The sequence below is a fragment of the Ranitomeya variabilis genome, chromosome 1 (assembly GCF_051348905.1).
Source record: "Ranitomeya variabilis isolate aRanVar5 chromosome 1, aRanVar5.hap1, whole genome shotgun sequence".
Taxonomy (NCBI): Eukaryota; Metazoa; Chordata; class Amphibia; order Anura; family Dendrobatidae; genus Ranitomeya; species Ranitomeya variabilis.
Genome location: NC_135232.1, coordinates 853,843,989 through 853,862,803, shown reverse-complemented (window position 1 = coordinate 853,862,803; position 18,815 = coordinate 853,843,989). Strand labels below are relative to the sequence as shown.

The 18,815-nt window shown below is 42.3% G+C and overlaps 1 protein-coding gene across 2 annotated transcripts in view; it reads left to right on the top strand.

Annotated features, from left to right (window-relative positions):
* Nucleotides 1-18,466, top strand: part of COX18 (cytochrome c oxidase assembly factor COX18) — a 28,155-nt gene extending 9,689 nt beyond the window's left edge. For both annotated transcript variants that reach the window (XM_077276848.1, XM_077276857.1), the window contains exons 4-7: nt 1,758-1,924; nt 7,176-7,297; nt 12,525-12,632; nt 18,235-18,466. In XM_077276848.1, the coding sequence (XP_077132963.1) occupies nt 1,758-1,924; nt 7,176-7,297; nt 12,525-12,632; nt 18,235-18,408 (571 nt within the window). In that variant the 3' untranslated portion in view covers nt 18,409-18,466. The remainder of the gene's footprint in view (nt 1-1,757; nt 1,925-7,175; nt 7,298-12,524; nt 12,633-18,234) is intronic.
* The last annotated feature ends 349 nt before the right edge of the window (nt 18,467-18,815 follow it).

The window sequence follows — 18,815 nt, the reverse complement described above, 5'->3', positions numbered from 1 at the left end:
GTGTTTGTTTTCTGTAGGAAGTGTAGGCTTCATAACCTTTGCTTTTCATTAAATCGATACTCCGATCTGTGTGCCCTCAATAACGTTCCTGAGATATGGTTCTTTTTATTTAATGCTAATCATGTAAAAATGCAGAGCAGCCTAAAGGCACTCCCCCAAGAATTCTGCGAGCCACACCCCATTGGAAAAAAATATAAAAAGTAGCACTACATAAAAAGGCCAATATTTCTGGAACCGTATGGTGGATTTAAAAAAAAAAAAAATGGCGTATTTATGGGTGTAGCAGAATAAAATAAGAACAAGAACTGTCCACTTTTTTCGTAGTGGCACATTCTCTTAAAAGTTAGCTTGATCTGCTTGTGTGTATCTTATCCTCTGACACAGACCACATTATGGATAATTTTATGTAAAACAGGACAGGGTGGCTCACAGGGTTACTTTGAACTCGATATTAATGTTTCCTATCTGAAATTATGTAGATTATTAGACTTTTTTTTTTAATACATTAGAGTCCTTTCACCCAAAACCTGTAGAAACACTTGGTCTTGCTGTCCTTGTCCACCAAAAGTTAGAATAGGATTACACCGGTACTATAGTTGGGTGGACTTTTTCCCTTGTTTACCAGCATGCATTGCTTCCGCCTTTTTGAAGTTTGACTGACTGGGGAATAAGTCTCCCACCGCTTCATGTAAACTGTCTCTGCTGCTAGAGAGGGATTATACTCGGCAACAGGCAGTGGACAGCAAGTCAGACCGAGAGGAGACATTTGGTGGTCGGCAAGGGGGAGATTTTGAGGTTCCACTTCCTAAGTTGAAAATAAAAGGATTTGTGGATTGTCTTTCACACTTTCAACATTATCTAAAGTACAGGGACCATTTATCAGCCGCTTCTCCTAAACTCACAATGAACCTACTAGCTCTCTTGTCACATGTCATCAGTCAAGGAATGGAAAGTGTTTTTGTAGTTTATGGGGTCCTGAGCCTACACTAGTGACAGATTTTGTTGACAAATTTTCATGTTCGAATTTCTAACAACCATTTTCCCATTAACATAGACATGTGTGGACTTGTTTTTGTGGGACAAGTTATAGCTTTAAATGACACCTTTTTACTATGTGATATACTTATTAACGAGAAAACAAAATGCAAGAGGGGTGAAATGGTATGTTAAAAATAAGTAGTTCCACAGTTTTTTTGTGTTTCATTTTTACTGCATTCATTATGTGGTCAAATTTAGCTGGCAGCATGATCCTTGAGGTCCGTTCTATTACAGCAATACCAAACTTGTATAATATAGTTTATTAATTTTTTCATATACATTTTAGTAATTCTTTCATATCACAAAGTAAAAATAAAAAATCTTTCAATTCTCTCTCTGCCACTGGGGCTATTCTAGACCTTTTTTTGTTTCAGGAAACTACACATGTACATAGTCACAATGGTCAGATTCTGAACCTATCTTTTTTATTGACATATTTAATGAGCATGTGCAAAAGTCATTGTGAAAGGAGGGGGGGCAGAGCCAGCTGTGACATCACCTATTATGATTAGTGGATTGTCTTCCTGCCTTTGGTGATAAGGAGCCTGCTGAATACTTTTGCTGAAAGCACAGGAAGTATGAGTGTTAAATAGCCTTAGAGACCACCAGTAACACAAAAACCTGATTTAAACAATAGGTCATTTTTTACAACGTATTCCTTGAAATAAAGCCTTAAACGTAATGTTAATTTGTATGTTGGGTTCTTTTTTTCCATGCAGGTTTCATTTCCGTAAAAACATGAAAAGGTTAATAAAAGAGCTCTATGTACGAGATAATTGTCATCCGTTTAAGGCCAGCCTGATCATGTGGATTCAAATACCCATGTGGATTTTTGTTTCTTTGGCACTGAGGAATTTCAGCTTTAATTCAAGAGGTTCAAATACAGGTAAATTCTGTCTCGCTATTTTATGTGTATACTAGATGTGTTCTCCCCTCATGTGCTGTCCCGTTTGAGCTGTCTCTCCCCTGTGCTGTCTCTCTCACCCCTGTGCACTTTCTCTCTCCCCCATCTGCTGTTTTCTCCTCCCATGTCATCTCTTCTTTGACGTGTGTACCCCATGTGCTCTCCCCCTTGTCTGCCCTCTCTCTCTCTCTCTCTCTCCACCACTGTGCTGTCTTCTTCCCTCATGTTACGTCGCGCATCTGGTGCCGGGATCAGCCGAATGATTCACACTGTCTGCGTGGAATTTGCGCAGGCGCAATGAGTCAGACTGCCGCCATCTTTGTGCAGACAGATAGCGGTGGTCACATTAAAGCTGTGCATGAGCTCCTCCTGTACAATGATGGTGGCAGTCAGTCAATCATTCGGCTGATCCTGGCGGCGGCATATCCGCGACGGTGTTCCGCTGTGTTCCTCTGGTGGTACCGCGCAAGAGACTGCGTACAGCGTATACAGTGTGTGTGTGTGTGTGGTGCGACGGTGTGCCGCTGGTGGTACCGCGCAAGAGGTTGGTACCACCAGCAGTTTTCATATTGAGACACCTATCACTTGGGTGTCCCAATATGGAGGTCGGTGAACTTCCGCCGCTTGGAATTCTGGGATCTGGACACATCTGGACGGAACAGGATGTGAAGACATTTAAAGGTAAGAATATATTAAGATAGCCTGATATCTTTCACGAGTGCCATTCATATTTGATAGTTCAGGTAAAAAATAGGGCTATTAGTGCCAATTAATAAAGTATTCTAATATGCCCCTAAATGTATATTGCTATGTAGTACATCAAGTTTGCTATCTACTATATGATTGTCTAAGGGGTACTTCCGTCTGTCCTTCTGTCACCGTTATTCGTTCGCTGATTGGTCTCGGCAGCTGCCTGTCATGGCTGCCGCGACCAATCAGCGACGCGCACAGTCCGGAAAAAAATGGCCGCTCCCTACTCCCCGCACTCACTGCCCGCCGCCCGCATACACCCCTCCGCTCACACAGGGTTAATGCCGGCGGTAACGGACCGCGTTATGCCACGGGTAACGCACTCCGTTACCGCCGCTATTAACCCTGTGTGACCAAGATTTACTATTGACGCAGCCTATGCAGCGTCAATAATAAAAGGATCTAATGTTAAAAAAAATAAAAAATCATGATATACTCACCTTCCGATGCCTTGCCCGCTCCTCGCCACCCTCCGGTAACCGCTCTGTGCAAGCGGTAGATTCCGGTACCACTTAGCGTATGGCAGAAGGACCTGCCATGACGTCACGGTCATGTGACCGCGGCGTCATCACAGGCCCTGTGCGCCTGCGCGAACAGGACCTGCCGTGACGTCACGGTCATGTGACCGCGGCGTCAGCACACCCAGGGACCAGAAGCTGCAGCCTGTACCGCGGACAGGCCACAGAACTACAAGTATGGTGAGTATGTACACACTACAAGGGGACTTCGGATCGGAAGGTGAGTATGTTTATTTTTTATTTTTTAACCTGTCACGTGGCTGGGCAATCTACTACATGGCTGGGTTATATACTACGTCGCAGGGCAATATACTATGTCACTGGGCAATATACTAAGTGGCTCTGTGCTGTATACTACGTCGCTGGGCCACGTCACTGGGCAATATACTATGTCGCTGGGCCACGTCACTGGGCAATATACTATGTCGCTGGGCCACGTCACTGGGCAATATATTACGTCACTACGTCACTGGACAATATACTACGTGGCTCTGCTGTATACTACGTCACTGGGCCATATACTACGTCACTGGGCAATAACTACGTCACTGGACAATATACTATGTGGCTCTGCTGTATACTACGTCACTGGGCAATATACTACGTCACTGGCCAATATACTACTTCACTGGGCAATATACTACGTCACAGGGCAATATATTACGTAACTGTGCAATATACTACGTAACTGCAATATACTACGTCACTCAGCAATATACTACGTGGCTGGGCAATATACTACGTCACTCAGCAATATACTACGTGGCTGGGCAATATACTACATGTCTGCCCAATATACTACGTGAGCATACATATACTAGAATACCCGATGCGTTAGAATCGGGCCACCATCTAGTATACACAGATTTGTTTGGGAAATAAATGCAAAACCGCTTCATTACACGGTACGTACCCAGCCTTAGTGTATGTTCACACTTCTGTTCTTTCAGCGGTGTGCTTAAAAAATGTCCGGAAAAGCACTGACAAAGCATTAAAAGAAACAGTCCTAATAACTTGTATGGGAAAAATCTTGCTTTTCATATGTTTTTTAACCATTTCAGGCTTTCAAGGGCGCCAAACGTGTAAAAGAAGCAACATGTACACTATTCTGCCGTTTCCTGCTAGGAAAACGCTCAATGCATTGTAATACAAGCTAATGTAAAGGCTAAAAGATGCCAGGGCACCTTTTTAGTGTTTTGTCAGTGTTCTTGCTTCAAGAAATGCTAGCATTTTGTAAAAAAAATAAAATTCTCTAACGCTAATTAAAAAAAAAAAAAAAAAAACTCCAGCGGAAAGAAACAAAAGCTCAGGAAATGACAAAAAAGACGCTTCAGGTTTACAAAACTCCAGAGAAAGGAACAATTCCTGAAGCATCTTCTACGTGAAAAAATGGATGTTTCATCTCTGACAGATGGTCATGAGCCACGTTAAAATCCTTGCAACAAAAAAAAGAAATGTGGCCTTAAGCCCCTACCTGCGACTATAGTAAAGACAGAGATTAGGTGGTGGTTGGGTACGGTCTCATTTGCTAAATTCTCATTTTTTCCAATATACTTTTATTCTTTTAATAATTTTTTTAGTTATTGAATTAAACCCTGCCAAAATATGAACCGCTTTTGATGTTTTTACTCCTTTTGTATACCTTTTGCGCTTACATCTTGTAAACCGATGCTAAGATAAGGTCTAAAGTAGTCACCTCTCTGTTCTCTTCCATAGCTGTCTATGATGTGATGATAAGTTTACAATGCCCGGTCCACAAATAGTGTATAGATGGGGTGGCAGGGTGAAGGGCACTTTTAATAACCCCAAAATTAGTAATTACCTTTCCACGTGATAGGTACTAATGTTGAGGGAGGATCTAAAGTGATCCTTCACGGTTAACCCAGTGATTTCCAAATTAATATACAAGGTGTTGCCGGCAACTGAAAATGACCAGACGGAGACATGTGTCTCTGTATGGGGGATCGAGCAGATCTCTGGCCCCCGTTTTATTGTATATGAGTTTTGATAGTCATAGAAATTATACTTCAACCAATCAGCATAAGAACACGCTCACAGTTCTTAACCTATAAGAATGCAGGAAAAACTTAACTGAAGTAAGAAAAAACAAAGTCCAGCTCACCATATCGACATTCCCGGAGGCTCGGAGCACGGAACCGCTGTGTCAGGGCGTAGGCAAACATAAAAGGAAAAGAATCCAGCTCAACGATGCAGTGAAAGATCCGTAGCTTTATTTCACTTCAAAATAACGTGTGAGGACAAAACATCAGCACATTAAAACCAAGATCAACGCGTTTCCGGTGACTGAGCACCCTTAATCATGATTAAGGGTGCTCAGTCACCGGAAACGCGTTGATCTTGGTTTTAATGTGCTGATGTTTTGTCCTCACACGTTATTTTGAAGTGAAATAAAGCTACGGATCTTTCACTGCATCGTTGAGCTGGATTCTTTTCCTTTTAGGAAAAACTTAACCCATAAGAATACAGAAAAAATGGAAACTACAGATATGGTCATGTCTTTTTGGCATAGTATGTGTTTTTCTAACAGATGCCTCAGTCTTGTATAGTGATACACCCCCGAATCTCTTCCCTGGCTCGAGTCCGAAGACTCAAGGTCTTTATACCAATTATGAACCATAGCCTAGTTGAATAGCAGGCTTGTGAACAACAAGATAAAGTTACTTCATGGCAGCTGTAACCTTTTACCTAATTAAATAACAGAATTTATCTTAAAGCAACAAGAAAATGGAGTCAAAAACACAAAATGGAGAATCTAGCACAAAATGGAGAACCTTTCATAATTTGTTCCTTCACACTAACTACTAGATCGGTGGGGTTCCGACCATTAAGACCCCCCATCCTCCATTTGAATTGGGCAGTGACACGTGTTGGCTGAAAGTTGTGAATATTTCATTGGTTGGCCGTAGACATGCGTGGTCGCCCCTCCACTGAATCTAACAATCCTCCCATTAGGATCAGTCAGGGCCTCAGCAGTCAGACACCTCTGATCTAGTAGTAATCTCTGGTCCTATGGATAGGTGATCACTTGTAATAGCTGGAATACACTTATAACTATTTTCATATATGGAAATTCATAGGTATTGCAGCTTATCGTTTGTGTTCAATGTTTGTAATATGTATACATTCACTTTTTTTTAAAACCATCAACATGCTGCTGTTTACTGATCTGATATTGTTATTCTATGTGTAATACTTGCATATTGGCTTCCAGAATAATTGGAATACACAGTGATGTCTGTGAGCTGAAGCTAGCATGCTTGGAAACTGTCGATGTCTTTCTTTCTTATGTATGACTATTTTGATACCTGAATTTGAATGTATGATACAGGAAAGATATATATCTTGGTACCGTGTTAGCCAGTAGATAGAAAAACATTTAGAATTGAGAGTCCTCAGTGGTTGATACCTTCTAATGGCTAACTGAAAAGGTAACAAATTGCAAGCTTTCGAGACTACACAGGTCTCTTCATCAGGTATAGACTAATAGAAATTCTGAAGAATCACATATTTATGCACAACACAGCACACCGCATTTGAATGTAGACAATTCTCCATGTCAAACGTCAAGATGATTCAGTGCATCGTCCTTGGTTTATTGCATTGTAGTTGGCCTTACAACCACTAGGGCGCATTTTACTTTCTCCCATGCTTTCCGTGCATTTCTACAAGATTACTTACTCTTCCTACGTTAATGTAGGCACGTTCTCCCTCTTGTGGCGGTGACTCCATATGAACAGATGAGCCTTAAGTATCTGATGCAAGTTCTTCTTTTGGGATCCGCTCCTGTGTTCAGATTTGAGGTTCTCCAGTCACTGTTCCTAATGAGGTTCTGTCTCTTTTTTAGTAAAACTCTTTGTTATTGTCCATGTTCATTTTTCCCATTAGAAAAAAAGACCTTATATTATCATGGCTAATTTCAATGAAATCTCCCTTGTTTTTTCCAGATGAGTTGGTTCACACGCAGCTACAGAATGGAGGAACACTGTGGTTCCCGGACCTCACAATGCCTGATTCTACTTGGATCCTTCCAGTTCTTCTGGGATCTATCAACTTGCTACTAGTAGAGGTATACATGCCAAAACAGGGCACACTCCTTTTTTCTCTATTTTCTTCTCTGTTACTTTTTGTACACTATTCTACGTTTTATAGAAGACTTTGTAACCAAGGTGTGAAACGTGAAGGGTCCTCACCACGCCACCCCACCTGACGTCAGTATTACGTCAACGGGATCACGTGATAAGACATCCGCACTTGTACCAATGTGGCGTTCTGTACCCCCTGGGGACACGTAAGGTCAGCTTGGCACAGTTTTACAGACACTCCCCTGTCCACCCAGGCCCAGGGAGGCACAGGGTGTAAAAGAAGGTGGCCCACGCAGTCACTGACGTGGTACCACACTCATCCACAACCCTGACAGGCTTGAGAAGCCCCTTTCACTAGCACTAGTGAAACAGAACCTTATCAGCCTGGTAGGACTGCCACCAGTTCCTCGTTCAATATACGCCTGGTCCGTTAACAAGGTTATATCAGGCCAGAAACCTGCCTCTAGTAGCATGAAATTAGACAGAGAAACGGACGTATGGATTCGTGGATCGAGATAAAAGAGCAACCCAAGCTTAAATTATATATTTAATCGCCTTAAGGGCATACTAGGCAATACACTATATACACACAATGGTTATACATATATAGTGGTCATATATGCAAATACAGTAGTCGTAGGACAAAAGGTATAAGCAGAACATATGGTCAGTTACCTGTTAAATGAAAGGCCTGGCTTTTGGGGGGAGGGCAGTCACTTGAGAGGCTTGTGGTCCCCTTTGTGTGTAACTTCTCTTCACACGATGTGTTCTTGCGACCTCCCAGAGAAAAAAACATAGGATATGCTTCACACAAGCATTTAACCCTCTGGGTCACTCCCCTCCTGCCCTCTGGGCTGAACCTAAATCTCCTCCCCTGGAGGTTTGGAGATAAATCTCCCAAAACTTATGAAAGATCATAAGTCCTTTCTGGTCGGTCCTGGGGCAGAGGTTCTGGTGCCATCTGTTCTGACCGGGCCCCTTCTACTCATTGAGGCTATACACAATTTCACTACCTATCTGGTAGTGGCTATTCTTTGTATCTCTCTTCCCGTGTGGGTTAGAATGACTTATGACCCAGGCAGGCGCTTGCCCTGTTCTGAGGATCTCGGAAACATAGACTATGTACAGCTAAGACGTATAGTATTTCCATAAATCAAGCCACATGTCTTGGATTCACAAAGGGCTCTTCCTGTGGAAGTGTGCATACCAGCTGGCGCTGTGGTGTGAATCTTTTGTTTGAAACTGATCAGGTGTCATGTTAACAGTGAATGTGCTGAAGGATTTTTTTTTATATATAATTCTATGCCCAATAGTGTGCAGATGATTGACATGTAATTATGTCTCCAATATTCTTCACACAAGGAAATACAGTATATTAGCAATAAACAGTACTAACATTTTAGGCAAGTTTGTAGAAAAAATTACTTGAAAAATAGAAATGTTAATATATTATTTATATCAATTAACAAAATGCAAAGTGAATGAACAAAAGAGACTTTGTCTTCAAAACAGCATCAATTCTTCTAGGTGCACATGTACAGAGTTTTAGAAAGAACTCGGCAAGGAGGTTGTTCCAAATATCTTGGAGGACTAACCACATATGTACAGGGGCAGGCTGGGTGGGGGGTCAGAAGAGAATAGGCCCCCCAAGCAAATACTCAACAGCTGATTAGATTAGATCTGCTGGCAGCCGGCATTGCGCCTTAAAATGAATATTATGTGTTAGATAGGGGCGACCTTGCCCGTGTGAGAGCGGGGCCCTCCGACGCCAGCGACTATTGTCAGCTAGATGTGACACCTTTCGGCTCCCTGCACAGCAATACATGACGCTGGCCAATCCGAGGACAGCAACTGGCGCCTGTGTAACTGTCACAGGGGGAACACACGGCAGTGATGTCATGCGCCACCAGTGGTGAGCACGCCGATGTCAGTTGCTGGCCTCTACATCAGCTGTGGTAGAGGATGCCGCATGTCATGGGAGTGGGAGAAGGTAAGAAGAATCATTTATATATATTTTTTTTTTAAGTGTGTTCGAGAGGAACTGCAGAACAAGGCACATTATAACAGGAAAGGGCTCAGGATGGAGAAAATTGTTACTGGAAGGGGCCAAGAATTATGGACATTACACCAAGAATGGGTCAAGGATTGGGGGGCATTGTTACAGGAAGTGGGCCAGGATGGTGGACATTATTAAAGGAAGGAACCCATAATGGGGGAGATTATTACACGGGGGCAACACATACAGCTCTGCCAAAAATTAAGAGACCACTGCAAAATGTTCAGTTTGTCTGATTTTTCTCTTTATAGGTATATTTTTGAGTAAAATGTAAATTGTTCTTTTAGTCTATAAACTTCTAAAAACATGTCTCCGAATTTCCAAGCAATACATTTTTTATTTTATTCCTGAAAAAAAGAAATGGTCAAAATTAAAAAACAAAACCAAACAGTGCGTTCAGACCTCAAATAATGCAAAGAAAACAAGTTCATAATCATTTAGAAGCAACAATACTAATGTTTTAACTCAGGAAGAGTTCATAAATCAATACTTTGTGGAATAACCATGATTTTCAATCACAGCTTTCATGCGTCTTGGCATGCTTTCCACCAGTCTTTCACACTGCTTCTGGTGCAAAAACGTAAGCAGTTCTTCTTTGTTTGATGGCTTGTGACTATCCATCATCCTCTTGATTACATTCCAGAGGTTTTCAGTGGGGTTCAGGTCTGGAGATTGGGCTGCCCATGACAGGGTTTTGATGTGGTGGTCTCTTAATTTTTGCCAGAGCTGTATGTATGGGAACTAGAACTCTACAATGACCCATATAGATCTGATTAACATTTAGGTGGGGATACAGGTCCACATTTTTCATAAAAGTCCATTGGTCTGTAGCTACCCCACTGGTGCCAGCTCAGCCACATTACAGTAATGCAGACATGCTCACACTGCACCCTGTGTGCGGCCCCTGGCTGCTTCCTCCTGATGGAGATGAGAAATCGGTAAGTATGAGCTCTCTGTGCAGTGAAGGGGTGGCAAGAGGCTGCTAACCTCCTGATAAGTCCAGGACTGGATAATGTAGTGCCTGCAGGAGGTTCAATAAGATTTATTGCAGCAGCATAAACTTTCATACTGATAACGTCAGGCTGTTGGGATTCTCCAGCTTCCGGAGCGGCCAGTCACATTTCCTCAATTGTAGTTTTTATTTCCCAGTATAAACAAAAGGCACCACCTTTTACAGGCTTATTGTCACACTCCATCATCCTGTATATAAGCCCTCATCTCCCTCTGTATATCCCCAAAAATACCTTTTATAAGTCACACGTGCTGTATATTAAACAGCACAATCTGGTCTGATGGGCATTGGTGGTCTGGGGTCTGCGCTTCCTCTGTTGGATGGATCACCATCCTTTTGACCTGATTGATTGTGGATGACTTGTCCTATGTCATCCACAGATCATTGCAAATCCTGCGGAGGCACACTTTACTCTGCCTAATAAGGTTGGTGCATGTGCATTATAAAATTTTGCTCTGCCCCTGGTATTTTATGGGATACGTATGAGGAGTTGGGGGTTTATTTACAGGTTGATGAACTGTGGCAATAGAGCAGTTAAAGGTGGTGGCTTTAGGTTGTATTTTCATAACCTGGCGACAGGTTGCCTTTAAAGCCTTGTTACCTTTACTCTCTTTATGAAGCAGCCAGAAATAAATAAAGGCTCAGTTTTCTGTCGTGAGATACATTGAAATTTCCCCAAATTTTTGTGCAGATTGGAAGCTGAGCAGAAAGTTTGGGACTTTTGGTGTTTTCATGCGAGTCCTACAGAGCTTCGCAGAAATGGGCAGATCATGGGCGGGAAAAGGCTGAGCCCGCCAGTCTGATTCATGAAAATGTGTGCCAAAGTGGTGTAAATTTCATAACAAATATACTCCACTCACGAATGACGAAAAATTCATTAAGTGGCATGCGCCTCTTAATCTTAATCATACATGCCAGTTTTAATAAATTTGGGCCAATAATTATAGGCCACTAATCAAGGGCCATTGTTTTGGGCTTGCCACCCAGGCCAAAATTTGCTAGCCAGCCCCTGGATCTGTGAATGTAGGCTAAGAAATACAGGCAGATACCTTATCGATACCATCAGAGAGGCTTCTGATTTGCTCCAAATTTATTCTGCAGGACAATAACTCCAAACACACAGCCGTTGTATTTAAGAACTATCTTCCTTGTAAAGAAGAACAAGGAGTCCTGGAAGTGTTGATAGAGCCCTGATCTCAGCATTATCAAGTATGCATGGGATTACATTAAGCGACCAAAGGACTGGCCCAAGCCTCCATACACAGAAGATCTGTGGTTAGTTCGCCAAGATATCTGGGACAACCTTCCTGCCAAGTTCCTTCAAAAACTGTGTATAAGTGTATCTAGAAGAATTGATGCTTGCATGTTGTTTTGAAGACATAGTGTGGTCACACCAAATATTGGTTTGATTTAGATTTCTCTTTTACTCATTCCCTTTGCTAATTGATAAAAATAACTATTGCTTCTTCTATTTTTTTAAAACATTATTACAGCATTTTTCCACAGCTGCCTAAAACTTTTGCACAGTATTGTGTGCTATTCTCTGTACTTTTAAGTGATAAGAGTTTAAAACATGTATGCTTTTCTTTTTTCTCAGAAGCAGCACCACTTTTATCTATCGGCAGTCTCTCGTACTGCAGCTCATTGTCATTCCTGCCAGTTTAGCTGAGCTGCAAATACAGAAACAACCCAGTGACACCGTGACAGTAGCTCTGTTTTGGGGAGAAAAAAAAACCATCTTTTTAGCACAAGTTTTTTTTTTTTTTTTTTAATACTTGCAGGTTGCTTCTGTATGAGGACTTTGTATAGTTCCCTAAATTGCAATCTGTGCACATGTACATACATAGGTGGGACTTCTCATTCCCTATACATCAGCTTTCTATCATCGAAAAGTCAAAAAAGTTTGTGCGAACTCAACCGAACTCTTCCTAAGCAGACGACAAAGGGGCTCATGAGTTGGACATTTTCTATTTCATCTACATCTCTTTGCATTACTTTTCTGTGGTACTTGGCCATCTTTCTAGCTCCGGGCTCATAACCATTGAACGCTTTACAGATGATGCCAATTTCTAATGCATGATAATAGTTTCCAAGTGAATCCCTGTGCCATATCTAAGTGCTCCATTTTCTCACTTGTAAACAGATGTTTGCCTTGCGGACAGTGGAGATGTCTAGATTTCAGAAATACTTAACCAACTTTGTTCGAGGAATTTCTATTGTAATGATTCCTATTGCAGCCAGTGTTCCCTCAGTAAGTAACGCACTTTTCTACCCATGTGTGTATCTTCATTAACATCTTAATGGAAGACTGCATTTGTGAAGTAGTGTCACATCATCTCAAAAAAATTTAAATGTTTTTTGTATTTGAAATTTTACACCCTTTTAATGTGAATAGATATACAGTCGAAACCAGAAGTTTGCATACACTATATAAAGAGACACATGTGCATGCTTTTCTCAATATCTGACATGAAATCAGAATAAACGTCTCCCGCTTTAGGTCAATTAGGATTACCATAATTATTAATGTTTGCCAAATGCCAGAACAATGAGAGAGAATGTTTTCAGGCATTTTTATTACTTCCTGCAAAGTCATAAGTTTACCTACACTAAGATTACTATGCCTTTAAACAATTCTGGACGCCCATATGATGATGTCATGTGTTGGGAAGCTTCTGATAGGATTTTTGGCAACATCTCAGTTAATTAGAGACATACCTGTGCTGTATTTTGGTGCGACATGTGCATATCAACCCAAGGACAAAAGCAAAAGACCTTGTGACGATGATGATGGAAGCTGGTAAGATTGTGTCAATATCTACAGTGAAACGAGTACTGTATCAACATGGGCTGAAAGGCCACTCTGCCAGGAAGAAGCCATTACTCCAAAAGAAACATGAAAAAGCTAGATTAATGCTTGCACATGCACACATGAACAAAGTCCTTAATTTTTGGAGACATGCCCTGTGGTCTGATGAAGCTAAAACTGAAGTTATTGGGCATAATGACTATTATAACGTTTGGAGGAAAAAGGGAGAAGCTTGGATCCTAAGACCACCATTCCAACTGTGAAACGGGGGGTGGCAGCAGCATGTTGTAAGGTTGGTTTCCTGCAGGAGGGACTGGTTCACTTCACAAAGTACATAGCATCATGAGAAAAGGATATTATGTGGCAATACTGAAGCAACATCTAAAGACATCAGCCTGGAAGTTAAAGCTTGGGTGGAAATGGGTCTCCCAAATGGACAATGACCTGAAGAGTACTGCCAAAATGGTAACAAAGTGACTTAACCCCTTCATGACCTTGGGATTTTCCGTTTTTTCCGTGTTCGGTTTTCGCTCCCCTCCTTCCCAGAGCCATAACTTTTTTATTTTTAAGTCAATTTGGCCATGTGAGGGCTTATTTTTTGCGAAACAAGATGTACTTTTGAACGACATCATTGGTTTTGGCATGTCGTGTACTAGAAAACGGGAAAAAAATTCCAAGTGCGGTGAAATTGCAAAAAAAAGTGCAATCCCACACTTGTTTTTTGTTTGGCTTTTTTGCTAGGTTCACTAAATGCTAAAACTGACCTGCCATTATGATTCTCCAGGTCAGTACGAGTTCATAGACGCCTAACATGAGTAGGTTATTTTTTATCTAAGTGGTAAAAAAAATTCCAAACTTTGCTTAAAAAAAAAAAAAAAAAAGAAAATTGTGCCACTTTCCGATACCCGTAGCGTCTCCATTTTTCATGATCTGGGGTCGGGTGAGGGCTTATTTTTTGCGTGCCGAGTTGGCGTTTTTAATGATACCATTTTGGTGCAGATACGTTCTTTTGATTGCCCATTATTGCATTTTAATTCAATGTCGCGGCGACCAAAAAAACGTAATTCTGGCGTTTCAATTTTTTTTTTCTTGCTATGCTGTTTAGCGATCAGGTTAATGCTTTTTTTTATTGATAGATCGGGCAATTCTGAACGCGGCGATACCAAATATGTGTAGGTTTGATTTTTTTTTTTTTTTAATTGATTTATTTTGAATGGGGCGAAAGGGGGGTGATTTAAACTTTTATATTTTTTTTATTTTTTTCACATTTTTTTTAACTTTTTTTTTAACTTTTGCCATGCTTCAATAGCCTCCATCATCAGTTCGCTGCTATGTCGCTGAATTACAGGCTTGCTATGAGCGCCGACCACAGGGTGGCGCTGACAGCTAGCCGGGATCAGTAACCATAGAGGTCTCAAGGACCTCTATGGTTACTATGCAGAAGCATCGCTGACCCCCGATCATGTGACGGGGGTCAGCGATGCGCTCATTTCCGGCCGGACGGCCGGAAGCGCCGGTTAAATGCCGCTGTCTGCATTTGACAGCGGCATTTAACTAGTTAATAGCGGCGGGTGAATCGCGATTTCACCCGCCGCTATTGCGGGCACATGTCATCTGTTCAAAACAGCTGACATGTCCCGGCTTTGATGCAGGCTCACCGCCGGAGCCCTGCATCAAACAGGGGGATCTGACCTCGGGCGTACTATCCCGTCCGAGGTCAGAAAGGGGTTAAGGATAATAAAGTGTTTGAGTGGCCATCAAAAAGCCTTGATCTCAATCCTATTGAAAATTTATGGGCAAAGCTGAGAAGGCAGGTGCAAGCAAGGTGACCTACAAATGTGGATCAGTTACACCAGTTTTGTCAAGAGGAATAGGCCCAAATTCCGACCAACTATTGTGAGAAGCTTGTGGAAGGATGTTCCAAACGTTTGACCCAAGTCATTCAGTTTAAGGGCAATGGTACCAAGTACTAATGAAATGTACGTAAACTTTTTGACTTTGCCGTAAGTACCGTATTTTCCGCTTTGTAAGACGCACTTTATTTCCCCCAAATTTGGGGGGGAAATGGGGGTGCGTCTTACAAAGCGGATATACCGCTTACCGTTACAGGCTGGGATGAGGGGGTGTCCGCTGCCGCCCGCCACCGCTGTCGCCCGCCACCGCTGCCGCGGTTGTCCGCTGCTGCCCCGGGTGATGCTGGAAACTCCGGTGCTGCGGGGGGCTCTGGCGACATTTTGTGAAAGACCAGAGCCCCCAGGCAGTTCGTCAATGCGTTCCTGTATGACTGACTCCGGGAAAATGGCCGCCGGAATCTCAGGAGATGAGATTTCAGCGCTGAGATCTCATCTCTCGAGATTCCGGCGGCCATTTTCCCGGAGTCAGTCATACAGGAACGCATGGACGAACTGCCGGGGGCTCTGGCCTTTCACAAAATGTTGCCAGAGCCCCCCGCAGCCTCGGAGACAGCCCCGCAGCCTCGGAGACAGCCCCGCAGCCTCGGAGACAGCCTCGGAGACAGCCCCGCAGCCTCGGAGACAGCCCCGCAGCCTCGGAGACAGCCCCGCAGCACCGGAGCCCCCCTGCAGCACCGGAGCCCCCCTGCAGACTGCCTCATCCCAGCCTGCAGCACAGGAGCCCCCTTCTGCACAGGAGCCCCCCTGCAGCACAGGAGCCCCCCTGCAGCACAGGAGCCCCCTGCAGACCCCCTCATCCCAGCCTGCAGCACAGGAGCCCCCCCTGCAGCACAGGAGCCCCCCTGCAGACCCCCTCATCCCAGCCTGCAGCAATGATCCACTCCTGCCTCCAGCAACGACCCTGGGACCCTGATCCACCGCAGCCACAACCCCTGGTAAGTAATAAGACGCATGGATTATAAGACGCCCCACCAATTTATTAAAAAAAGTTTTTTCCTATTTTTCTCCTCAAAATTTGGGTGCGTCTTATAATCCGGAGCGTCTTATAATCCGGAGCGTCTTACAAAGCGAAAAATACGGTAATTAAAATGCCTTAAAACATTCTCTCTCAATATTCTGGCATTTGGCAAATATTAATAATTATGGTAATCCTTATTGACCTAAAATGGGAAAGGTTTATTCTGATTTCATGTCAGATATTGAGAAAAACATGCATTTGTGTCTTTTTATATAGTGTATGTAAGCTTCTGCTTTCAACTGTAGTGTGCACGGTTTATGATAAGGTGTGTGTTTTTATCTTATTTTGTCTCTTAAAGAAAATGCATCCCACAAAATCGCCTATTGTTTAAGTTGTGATATGACTTTATCACCATATGGCGTAAATATGCTTTATTTTGCCTCTGGGGGTATAAGAAGCAGACTGAGTCCGCACCATACCTGACTGTGTCTTTACAGCCAGCATCAGCTTGTAACAGCAACGACCAGAGCCAACTCTGATTACTGCTGTTTAATCATTTAGATGCCACTATTAATGACTAACATCACTGGATCGCCGATCACTAGTGATGAGCGAGTATACTCGTTACTCGAGATTTCTGAGCATGCTCGGGTGATCTCCAAGTATTTTGGGCGTACTCGGAGATTTAGTTTCTGTCCCCCGCAGCTGCATGATTTGCGACTGCTAGACAGGCTGAATACATGTGGGGGTTGCCTGTTTGTTAGGGAATTCCCACATGTGTTCAGGCTGTCTAGCAGTTGCAAATCATGGAGCTGCGGCGGACAGAAACTAAATCTCCGAGTATGCCCAAAATACTCGGAGACCACCCAAGCATGCTCAGAAATCTCGAGTAACGAGCACACTTGCTCATCACTACCGATCACCACATGCTGTAGCTCCTTTCACTTTATCCCCCATGATGCACCAGCCGGGTGCCCGTGGTTTGCTATCACCTGCTATTTTGGTCTTCCAATTAAGCCCAGCCTGTGTAAAGCATGATTTTCACTATTGACCTCAATGCAATGCAGTATATAATTAATCACGAGCTCAAATCCCCCTAGGGGACAGAAAAAATAAATTAAAAATTAAAAAACATTTTTTTTAAGTTATGAAAAAATCTAAACTTAAATTAATCCCCCACAACTCCGTTTCACAAAAATACAATAAAATAGAAATAAAATAAACATATTTGGTAGGTATTATGTACGTAAACGCTGGTCTACTAAATATAAAGTCATTTAAACTGTAGGTTTAAATACAATCAAGTATGAGGGAGACATTTTGGAAATGAAAAAAAATCGAAATACTTGAATTGCTGTTTTTATTTGCCGCACCTTGACTAAAACATTGCATGTATTCCAAAATGGTGTCTATGGAAACGTCAGCTGGCCAAGCAAAAAAACCAAGCTCTTATACTACTCCACATACAGAAAGATAAACAAGTTATAAGTCCCAAAAAATGGTGACACAAACCAATTCTTTTTTTTTTTTTTTTTACAGTGTTGTCAATTACTGTACATTAACCTCTTAGTGACCGAGCCAATTTTGACCTTAATGACCAAGCCAAATGTTATAATTCTAACCAGTAAGGGTCTATCACAGTGATCAAAAGGAACCAATAGGAAAAATGTCCTATTGTTGCCGGGCACCGGCCGGCAGATCTCGGCTTCCACCATTTTTTTCCCCAGGAAGATGACGGAGGACTGATCAGGAGGGACGGCGAAGGTGCCAAGGTGTCTCGAGGAGGCATCATTCCTCTCTCCTCTGACATGTATATCACGTGATCGGACACCGGAAAATCTGGCCCTGATCATGTTCTCCGGGGTCTCTGGGGGGTGCTGCAGCCTTATTCCTGATCGCCATTTTAAAACGACGATGAGGGAATAAGTACACTTGGCGGCCGCCGTTTTAATGTGTATCGGCAGTCGCTAAGGGGTTACACAAAAGATTAATGATCTTTTCCTAAAGTTCTTTCGAAGAAATATTCGTGGATGAAAGATCATCTTCTAAGAAGAATAGATCGTTTGATCAACTACAAGATGAAAATGTCAAACATGGAAGACTTCTAGAAGTCTGACGTATATGGGGCCTTAGAACATTGCTAGGCTTTTATTGTATTTTTTTTTTTTTGCAGAGTATGGCGCTCTATTGGGTTTCATCCAGTCTTGTGGGTCTGGTCCACAATCTACTCCTACGTTCTCCGGCTGTTCGCCGTCTCCTCCGGATTCCATCAACAAAGTCCGATTCTGACACTCCGTATAAAGACCTTCTGGCGGCATTTGTAGCAAAATACATCCAAAGGAAATAGCTTTTTACTTATGTTATGTCATTTACATCAGTTCATTTAAAATATTCCTTTTAAAAATATGTAAGCCTCATCTTGTACTCTATTGCTGGGTTATATTATTGACTGATGATGCATAATACCAGAATCTACATCCAGTCTGCACCTGTGGCATTTTATTTAACCCCTTAGTGACGGGGACAAGTTTTTAAAATCTGACCAGTGTCACTTTGTGTGGTAATAACTCTGGAACACTTCAACAAATCCCAGTGATTTTGAGATTGATTTTTTTTCGTGGCACATTATACTTTATGATAATGGTAAATTTAGGTCGATATGTTTTGTCTTTTATTTATAAAAAATATCAGAAATTTGACAAATGTAAACAAATTAGCAATTTTGAACCTTTGAATGATTCTCCCTTTAATCCA